The following is a 10,404-nucleotide window of genomic DNA, read 5'->3' on the forward strand; positions in this document are numbered from 1 at the left end:
AGAGCTTCAAGCTGTAACCCTGGGTAGAGTGCCATGGCATCACAGCCCACAGTAACCTCCAACTCCTGGGCTCAGATTCTCCTGCCTCCGCCTCCCAAGTAGCTGGGACTACAGGCACCTGCCACAACTCCCGGCTATTTTTTGGCTAAAGCTGTCATTGTTGTTTGGCAGACCTGGGCTGGATTTGAACCCGTCAGCTCAGGTGTATGTGGCTAGCGCCTTAGCTGCTTGAGCCACGGGCGCCAAGCCAGCGAATTTCTTCAGTGCTTGTATATCTGTAAAAGATTTGATTTCTCTATCAATTTTGAAGCTTAGTTTATGCTGCTAAACTTTAGAAGGATACAGAATTCTGGGCTAAAAATTATTTTGTTTAAGGATGTTGAAGGTGGATGACCATGCCCTTCTGGCTTGGACAGTTGAGAAGTCTGGCTTTTCAGTTGAAAAGTCTGCTGGCATCCTAATGGTTCTGTGCCTGTAGACCAGTTGGCACTTACCCCTAGCTGCTTACAGAATTTTCTCCTTCATCCTTGACTTTGAACAGGTTCATTATAATGTGTCTTGGAGAAGTTCTTTTAGAACTGAGATGATTTGGAGTTTGATATCCACCTGAAAGGAGTGTGTAGGGATCTTTAGTACAACTTGGGAAGTTTTCACTTATTATAGTCTCCAGTAGGGCTTCCATACCTTTCAGACAATCTTCTTCCGCTTCAGAGATTCCTATTATTTGTATGTTTGAATGCTTCATGGAGTCTCGTAGTTCTCTAAGTGGCTGCTCTGCTGTCTCTCTCTTCTTTTTTGCCTCTTTAGCTACCTGGGTTGACTCAAGAACTTTATCCTCTAGCTCTGAGGTTCTTTCCTCTCCATGGTCTAATCTATTTTTGATACTCTCTACTGCCTCTTTACATTCCCTGATTGTCTCCTTCATTTTCTTAAGCTCCACTATATCCTTTCTATATTCTACATATCTCTTGTCTGACTTTTGGTTCTCTCTTTCCATTCCCTTTATTGTCTTAATCATCCATATTTTAAATTCCATTTCTGTCAAATCCATTAATTCTTTTTTTTTTTTTTTTTTTATTTGAGACAGAGTCTCACTATATTGCCCTCCGTAGAGTGTCGTGGCATTAGCAACCTCAAACTCTTGGGCTTAAGTGATTCTTTTACCTCAGCCTCCCAAGTAGCTGGGACTATAGGTGCCTGCCACAATGCCCAGCTGTATATTTTTTTGTTGTTGCAGTTGTTTAGCTGGCCCAGGTCAGGTTCGAACCTGCCAGTCTTGGTGTATGTGGCTGGTGCTGTAACCACTGTGCTACAGGTGCCGAGCCAAATCCATTAATTCTTTATAGGAGGAGTCTTCTGTAAGAGGTGCCTCATGGTCCCTTAGAGGAGTTGCTCTGGGTTTTGATGGTGCCTGAATTATTATTATTTTTTTTTTTGCAGTTTTTTGGCCAGGGCTGGGTTTGAACCCGCCACCTCTAGCATATGGGCCAGCGCCCTACTCCTTTGAGCCACGGGCACTGCCCAAGTGCCTGAAGTTTTTTGTTGGTTCCTCCTCATGTGTGCTTTCTTCTTCTTCAACTCCTTGTGTTCCTTTTTCCTTCTCACATCCTCCTTTGTTTCAAATTACTTTGTATCAGAGTTTAGGTGATGAAGAGGCCTCTTGGTGTGAGGCCAAAAGGAGAAGAAAGGTAAAGAGTGAGCAGCAAGAAACAAAAGGAAAAGAAAGAAGGAGGAAAAAAGAAAGAAAAAGTTGTAGAAAAGAAAAAGAAAAAAAAAGGGAAGAAGGAGTAACAGAAAAATGCCTGAAGAACAGAAGAGAAGGAGGTCAGGAAGAGAAAATGAGCGTCATGGAAGAAATGGTATTGATCAGCATGGTGCTAAGGCCACATCTGTAACTCAAGGATTTTGAGGGGTTGGGCTGGGTGAGTTCCTCAAAATCAGGCACTCCTTACCAGCCTGAGCAGAGCCAGACTCTTCCAAAAATAGGAAGAGAAGAGAAACAGCAAAAACAAAAAACAAGAAGGAAAGTTAAGCAAGAATGAAAATAACAGAAAAATTCTACAGCATGATCTTGCCAATACTTTCTTCCTATGGCCAAAGGTAGAATAGTCTTTTAGCCCCCTTGAGCCAGACTACTGTTGTTGCTTACCTGTCAGACCACAGCTGTGTCACCCCAACGCTCAGCAAAAAAGGAAAAAAAAAAAGAAATAACAAGGAAATAAAAATAGATAAAAGAAATTAAAAATACCATTGTATCAAATAAAGGAGAGAGAGGGAAGTGGAATAAAGAAAGAAAGGAGAAAGACAAAAAAGGGGAGAGGATATCTTAGCTGTTGCAGAAGTGATTTATGTGGGAGAGATGAGAACAGCAGAAGAGAGAATGTAGAGGAGTGAAATAGGGAGAGAGAATAAATGAGGCTAAAATACTTTTACCAAAAAATACAGGAGCCCTTGCTCTTGATGAAAGTAAAGATGGAAGTTAAGGATAGACCCAACCAAACAAATTAGCAAGAAACAAAACATATCAATATAAAATAATTAAAAGCTCCAATAACAAAAAATAAGCAACCTCAGAAACAAAGAAACAAAAAAGAAAAAAGAAAAAAAATGCTAACAAGAAAAAAAGAAAATAAATAAATAAATAAATATATATATATATATGCTTTTGGATTTGGAAGGGCCGCCTTTAGTAGGAATATATTTGTATTGCAATATATGGTCAGGACATGGTCAGGACACCAGGTAGCGTTGTAGTTTTAGGGGATGGACAACACAGCTGGTACTCACTCTAGCTCCCGGGCATAGACCTGTCTCCCAACTTAATCGTCTGTGGTAATTGCCTGATTATTTCTTCAGCATTCAGGCCCTGCCAGGTTGAGATCTCAAAGCTCTCCAGAATCTTTCAGAGGCTGGTCTCACCATGTCCCCAGACAACAGTTCCTATGGGGTGCAGGAATCCCTGATTGGAGGTCTGATCCCAGTAGGCAGAACGAAGAAGGCCATGTCACTGTAGGATGCCTGCCCTCATGACCTTCTTGGGACCTTCCTCAAATGGCCACCTCCTGGCTGCTAAGACCTTTTGAGTATGGTTGTCTCTATCATGGCCAAACCAGTGGCAAATCCACTCCAACTAGCCCTCAAATCTGGCTGCTATACACTGTTTGGATGTGCCCACCCTTCCAGGTTTTTCACTCAATGCTCAGCTTCTCCTGAGAACCAAAAACTGCAAAAAGGCTTCCTTTCTACTCAGACCTCTGTGGAAGAGCTGATTGCTCCCCCTGGCTTGTGAACACTTGCATAGAGTGTCAGAACTCCGTAACTCTAGTTCATGCACAACATCCAGCACCTTGCTACCTTGCTGCGCACCCCAGCCAGAGCTCCAGGCAAGGTCTCCATGCCACCAAGCACAGCCTGGCTTTCTCCCATTCCTCAGTTGTACCAGTTCAGCCAAATGATGTTTCTGGTTTGCCATCTTGCTCTGCCCCTCTATCCCTTCTCTCAAACCCATGTCATTTGAGTTGGTTCTGCAACAGAGGTGACCTGGCTCCCAAAGCTCATTTTGCACAGCCTGAAACTGTCCCTGCAGTTCCCAATCATGTCTTTGTGATTGGAGTAGCTGATCAAGTTGCATATTTGCTGCTGTGCAGGATTGGAAATGGATCTGTCTTTGCTGAAGACTAGCCTACACCTCTTATGTGGTGGGATTTTACTCCCATGACATGTGTCCTGGGTGGCACCCTAACAGAGCTGCAAGACTGTGCCCTTCCCTCCTGAAAGATGTCATTACACCAGGTAAAGAGTTTGCCCTCAAAGACCTGGATGTGGCTGGTTTTGTGTGCTCTGTGCCGAGGAGGGAGGCATGGAAAGGAAAGAGCCACTGAAAGCAAATGTGAGACTCCTCAAATGCCAAGGTGCAGCGCTGGAGAAACATAGCACGCAGCCAGTTTGGGTGACTGCTGTGAGAAGCCCAGCCACCACCACCTGACTGAAGGGCTCCAGGTGGGCTCTGCCCATCTGTCAGGAGCAGTGCAGCAGCTCACAGCCCCCCTGACACTAAAACTACACTCAGACAAGTGAGGCTACTCATGAGGTATAGAATCTCATTATCTGGGGAAGCCACTCCTCCACACAGTACCCAGATGTCACCATGCAAGGAAAGGAGGGTGGTGTTTATGAAGCCCTGAAAGATGGCAGTTGGCTCAGGGGAGAAGATGACAGCTGGCTCAAGAAGCATGGTGCTACTGTATTTGAGGCTTGGAAACTATCGGGTGCAATGGCGAAAGCCATCTCTCTCCATGTACAGACATCTGGTTTGGAACCACAAAGGGAGAGAATACATCCCTGGACATTATCTCTGATGGTGGCTCCTATGGGATTCATGATGACCTCTCTACTCACCCTCAACATGATCAAGAATAAGCCCTGAGAGTCTGCTGAAGGCCTCCTATTAATGATTTCTCATGTGAGAAGATGCATCTTACTGCAGAGGAGCCAGGAGAAGAAAGAGAAACTGTTTCTGAATTTCTTTCTTTTATCTGACTAGATGATCATTTCCATGTTACTAAATTACTTGTGAAAAACAACACATTTAAAGACTGTGTTCAGATTTGCGTAATTTATTGCCATTGCTGTCAGTGCTGCTTTCTAAAGAGACAGGAACATTCAAATGAAAACAATCCATGCTATCAGACTTTGTTCAATGTTTAAACCATTTCTAAACATTTCAAAAGATCTGCTGAATTTGGTCCTTGGGTTGACTGCCCTGTGCTGAGAGCAGCTCTGGGGGTTCCTGCTCACCTGATGGGCTCCTCCTCCCATGCACCATCCAGGCGCTTCCTGTAGGAAGTCCCGAGGATCTCTGCCTGCTGCTCCCACTGACTTTCCTTGATGAAGTGGTTCTGCCCGGAGCCCAGCCCATAGCAGTCTTCTATCTTTGAAAAGACTTCCAGGGGACTTTTAAATGCAGTGCCTGGGTTGAAAATATTCCTGAGTTAGTCAAGCCACCTGACTCTCCCTTTCCTGATTTCCCCCTATGTCCTCCATGTTTTTAGGTTTCCTGCAGAACCCCTCATCCTTGGAAATCTGTTCTTGCTTTGCAATCGGTCAATGAGCCCCTGGTGTTCTTCTCACCTCTCCCCGACCTCACCAGCTGACACAACAGCAGCCCTCCCTACACCTCTTCCTACATCTCCATTCCCACATCATTCTCTCTGCTTCTGGATCACAGAAGCTCTCTGAGGGAGGCCAGGGAAATGCTGACTATATCACTAGAGATGTCTGATCACTTTTGCTGTCCCCTCAGCTAAGGCAGGCCCTGGACCCACCCATCACCATCACCTGTCAGTCATTGCTGAAGACCCTACACTTAGGCAGTCCCAGACTCTTCCTCTGCTGATGTCCATCTAAATACCTTCTTTAAAAAGAAAAAAAATCTCTTTTCTTTGTTAGTCATTTTTCTTATTACTCCCTTTCCTAATAATTATGTATTTCCTTTTTTCCCCATCAATTCCTAAATCCTCAGTAAAACTGGGTGACTTATTTTCTGGGTTCACACCCCAAGTTTCAGAATTCTGTTCACTTTGAAAGGTGCCTGGGTCACTCAAGTTGCCCAGGAAGGTCCCACAATGCCCCTGGCTTCTTTTTCAGAGACAACAACTATCACCAGTTTCCTGCATAACTTTCTAGAGGGACACCTGTTTCATAAACAGATGGTATCATATGATACTCCAGCAGTTCCCAAAGGGTGGCATCCGATCAGCAGGATTAGTCACCTGGGAACTTGTTAGAAATGCAGATCCTCAGGCCTCAGGCCCACTGGAGCAGAAACTCTGCAGTGGGGTATCTGGGTTTTAATGAATTCTCCAAAGGAATCTGATGCAACTGAAATTTGAGAATTGTTGTTACTACATCCCTTGTATTTTCACTTGAAGTATTTTGGAAAAGACTTCACACAGCTCCTCCTCATTGTTATTTAATAACTAAATAGTTTTTCATATCTTTTTCATGTTGTGAAAAGAGCATAAAAATATGTATCTTAATAATTTATTACAAATCAAACATCTGGCATTATCTACTCAGGTCAAGAAACAGAGTGTCAACAGCTCCCTAGAATTTCCCAAGGGCCCTTTCCAATCACAGCCCACTGGGTATATTTGCAACTACTCTCCTGACTTTCATGGGAGCCACTTCACTGCAGTTACTTACAATTTTACCACTAACATGCATCCTCAACATTACAGGATTTTTTTTTTTGCCTGAGTTTGAACTGTACATAAGGGAACCATATAGTATTAATCTATGCCTGTGTTCTGCTCAGTATTGTTTATGAGATTTATCCATTTCATGTATGTCGCTGTGGTTTGTTCATTCGCATTGCTGTATGGTATGCTACTGAATAAACATAGTATGATCTGTTCTACTATTAATGAACGTTTGGTTATTTTCTGTTTGAGGCTGTTAAAAATCATGTCACTATCACCATTCTGGTGCCTGTCTCCTGGTATACATTTGCTTGCAACTCTGTGGGTACCTACCTACAAGTAGCATGACTTAAATGAGTTTGTCTAGGAGTTTCCTAGCTTTAGCACAGAAAATCTCACATCCCAGGCAAAACAGTACGGTTGGTCACCCTACCTAGGAGTTCAAATGCTGGGTGATAGGATATACATTATTGTAAACCTTATTAGATAATACCAAACTGCTTTCCAAAGTGGATGTACCAATTTTTGTTGTTAAATGCAATGTATGGAAGTTCTAATTATTCCACATCCTCACCAACACTTAGTATGGTAAGTCTTTTATAATTTTAGCCTTCCTAGTGTATGTGTAGTGGTATCTCATCGTGATTTTAATTTGTATTTCTTTTGGAATTAATGACAGTGAGAATATTTTCATGTGTTTATTGGTTATTTGAATAACTTCTTTTCTGAGTGGCTTGTAAGGAATTCTTGCCTGTGTTGTGCTGTATTATCTTGTTCCTTAAAAACTTGTAGGGATTCATTGTATATTCTGGATATGGACCATTAATAAGTTATATGTGTTTTGCAAATATCTTTTCCTTCTCTGTGGCTTGCTCTTTCAGGCTATTAATGCTGTCTTCAGATGAGTAGAAGCTCTTAATTTAAATGTAATCAAATTTATAACATTTTTCCTCTATTTTAAGTACTTTTTGTGTCTTGGTTAAAACTCTTTCTCTACCCAGAGGCCATAAGGATATTGTTTATATTATTTTCTAATAGTTTTATTGCTTTGCCCTTTGTATTTACTTCTACAGTTCATATGGAATTTAGTTGTGTGTATGATGTGAGGCAGGGCTTATGTTTTATTTTTGTCTTCATATGGACAAGCAACATAGCTTATTGAAATGACCACCCTTTCTCTGCTGCTTTGTAGTGCTGCCTCTGTAATGTATCAAGAATCTATTCATGCATGGGTCTGTTCTGGCTTCTCTATTCTGTTTCATTCATCTACTCAATCATCTATTTTTCTATTCACTATTTCTATCTATCTACATTTTTATAATTCATCTATATTTCTATTTTATCTTGTCTTAATTACTGTAGTTTTGTAATGAATCTTAATAGAGTAAGTCCTACCATTGTGTTCCTTTACAAGAGTAAATTATCTATTCTTGGTCTTTTACATTTCCCTCTTGTTTTTTAATGGTTGCAAAGTATTCCTTTGCATATGTGTACCAGATCTAATCAGTCTTTTGCCTCTGTAAAAAATACCACAGTGAAAATTTCTGTTCTGTGGCTCTATCTTTGAGATGATGTGCAAGTGCTGAGGAGACGCTCTATTCTGCAACTCTTGACTGACTCCCACTTATTCTTTAAAACCTTGCCCAAATGTCCCTTCCTTTGACAAAGCCTTTGTTTCCACCCTAGGCAGAGTCAGAGTTTTTGTTTTAAGGTCCCAGAGCTTATAAGTTTTAAGAAGTATCCTCTCTAGAACTATGCTTGTAAATTAGATATTACTGCTAATAAAGACAGGCAGTCCCCAAGTTATAAACATAAACTTACATACAACTCACACATACGAATGGAGGCTACTTCAGGTTATAGGTAAATGTACCTGTTCCTACTTATATACAATTTCAACTTAAGAACAAACCTACAGAACCTATCTCTCTTACAACTCAGAAAGTGCCTGTAGAAAAAATTAGAAATCCAGAGAAAGGCAAAAAAAAAAGGAAAAAAAAATGGAGAAATCAATGACAAAAGAAAAGTATTAGTTGAATTATACTTACCAGTAATAGGTTTAGGTGGTTTAATCCTCATTATGTAAACTGGAGGACTCAACTTCACATCTCCTTTAAAACAAATTACATCCTAAAATAAGAAAAAGGCCAACAAAAGATATGAAATGGAATCATTAAAAACACTTATTCTAAAAGAAGGCAGAAAAATAGGAAAAAGGAAGAAAAACAGCTGGGATAAGGAGAAAGTAAATAGCAAGGTGGTAGACTGAAACCCAAACATAGCAACAATCACATTAAATGTAAATGGTCTAAATACTCCAGTTAAGAGGCAAAGATTGTCAGAGTGAATAAAAAGGCAAGACCCAACTCTATGCTGTCCAAAAAAAATAAACCCCAAAACAAACAAACAAAAAAACCACACCTCATTTTAAATATAATGACAAACATATGCTAAGAGTAAAAATATAAAAAAAGATACATGCTTTTGGATTACTAAAACTAATCAAAAGAAAGTTAGGGTGGCTATATTAATATCTGACATAGAAGATTTAAGAATAAAAAATATTATCAGAGATCAAAGAGCAAATAATGATAATATGATCAATTCATCAGAAGATATAACATTACAAATTATTAACAGTTTCAAAATACACGAAGCAAAACTCATAGAAGTGAAAAAAGAAATAGATAAATATACAATCTTAGATTCCTCTTTCACTAGCTGATAGAATAAGTAGACAGAAAATCAGTAAGAACACAGGAAGGATATAGAAGGAAAAGCAGTAAGGCTATGGCAGACTCAAACAGTGTGACCAATAGCAGCAGAATGTATATTCTTTTCAAGTGCACACATAACATTACCAAGGTGAACCACATTATGGGCATAAAACAAGTCTCAATAAACTCAAAAGGATACAAATATATAGAGTATAAGCTCTAATCACAATGGAATTCAATCAGAAACCCATAAAAGAAATTATCTGTAACATTCTAACATTTAGATGCTAAATAACATGCTTGTGAATAATCCATTGGTTGAAAAAGAAATGAAAAGCAAATTAAAAATACTATTAATTGAATGGAAATTAAAACAAATCAAAATTTAAAAGATGCAGCAAAAGCAGTAATTATACATAAATTTATTATAGCACTAAAATGCCTATATTAGAAAAGGAGAAGAAGTATCTCAAATCAACAATGAGTTTCAGCTTCTAGAAATTAGAAGGCAAGGAAAAAACTAAACCCAAAGAAAGCAGAACAAAGGAAATAACAAAAAGAAAACTGGAAATAACTGAGATAGAAATTAGTAAATAGAAAAAAAATATGAGAATACGTGGGACTCCAGACATTCACCATGAAGTTCAATCCTTTCCTGACCTTGGACCATAGCAAAACCCGCAAACGACATTTTAATGCCCCCTTGCACGTTCACAGGAAGATCATGTCGTCTCTGCTATCCAAGGAGCTTCCGCAGAAGTACAACGTGTGCTCCATGCCCATCTGCAAGGATGATGAAGTCCAGGTGGTTTGAGGACACTATAAAGATCAGTAAATTGGCAAGGTAGTCCAGGTGTACAGAAAGAAATACGTCATCTACATTGAGCAGGTGCAGCGTGTGAAGGCTAATGGCACAACTGTCCACGTGGGCATTCACCCAAGCAAGGTGGTTATCACCAGGCTAAAACTGGACAAAGATTGGAAAAAAATTCTTGAATGCAAAACCAAGTCTCAATAAGTTAGAAAAGAGAAAGGCAAATACAAGGAAGAACTTATGGAGAAAATGCAAGAATGAATATAATCTTTCATGAAACCACGGTTTAACTGTAGCTTTTAGCCTAGTGTGTGTTTGGAACTTTTCAAAAATGTACCTGGAATATTCCATTTCCTTCTTGTTTTGTTATTGACCTGTGGCTCTATAAACCTACTCTTGCAATTTTGATTAAAAATTGGAAATATTTCTTAATTCCAAAAAAAGAAAAAAAAATGAAACCAGAAGTTTATTCTTTTGAAAAGATGAATAAAATTGACAAACCTCTAGCCAAGCTGATAAAGATAAAGGAAAGAAGACACAAATTACCCATGTTAGGGATGAGAGATGACACTACGGCTCGGTGCCTGTGGCTCAAGCGGCTAAGGCGCCAGCCACATACACCTAAGGTGGCGGGTTCGAATCCCCAGCCCGGGCCCACCAAACAATGATGGCT

The 10,404-nt window shown here is 40.0% G+C and overlaps 1 protein-coding gene and 1 pseudogene across 2 annotated transcripts in view; one reads left to right on the plus strand and one right to left on the minus strand.

The window, feature by feature from the left end:
* The window catches only part of WDR93 (WD repeat domain 93), a 72,776-nt gene that overhangs the window by 21,556 nt on the left and 40,816 nt on the right, over positions 1-10,404 (minus strand). For both annotated transcript variants that reach the window (XM_003788626.1, XM_003788625.1), the window contains exons 7-8: positions 8,249-8,330; positions 4,798-4,969 (exon numbers count right to left, since the gene is read on the minus strand). In XM_003788626.1, the coding sequence (XP_003788674.1) occupies positions 4,798-4,969; positions 8,249-8,330 (254 nt within the window). The remainder of the gene's footprint in view (positions 1-4,797; positions 4,970-8,248; positions 8,331-10,404) is intronic.
* On the plus strand, positions 9,555-9,992 carry LOC100965183 (annotated as a pseudogene).

Source organism: Otolemur garnettii, unplaced genomic scaffold, assembly GCF_000181295.1.
Source record: "Otolemur garnettii isolate 467f Iridium unplaced genomic scaffold, OtoGar3 scaffold00029, whole genome shotgun sequence".
In the NCBI taxonomy this organism is placed as follows: Eukaryota; Metazoa; Chordata; class Mammalia; order Primates; family Galagidae; genus Otolemur; species Otolemur garnettii.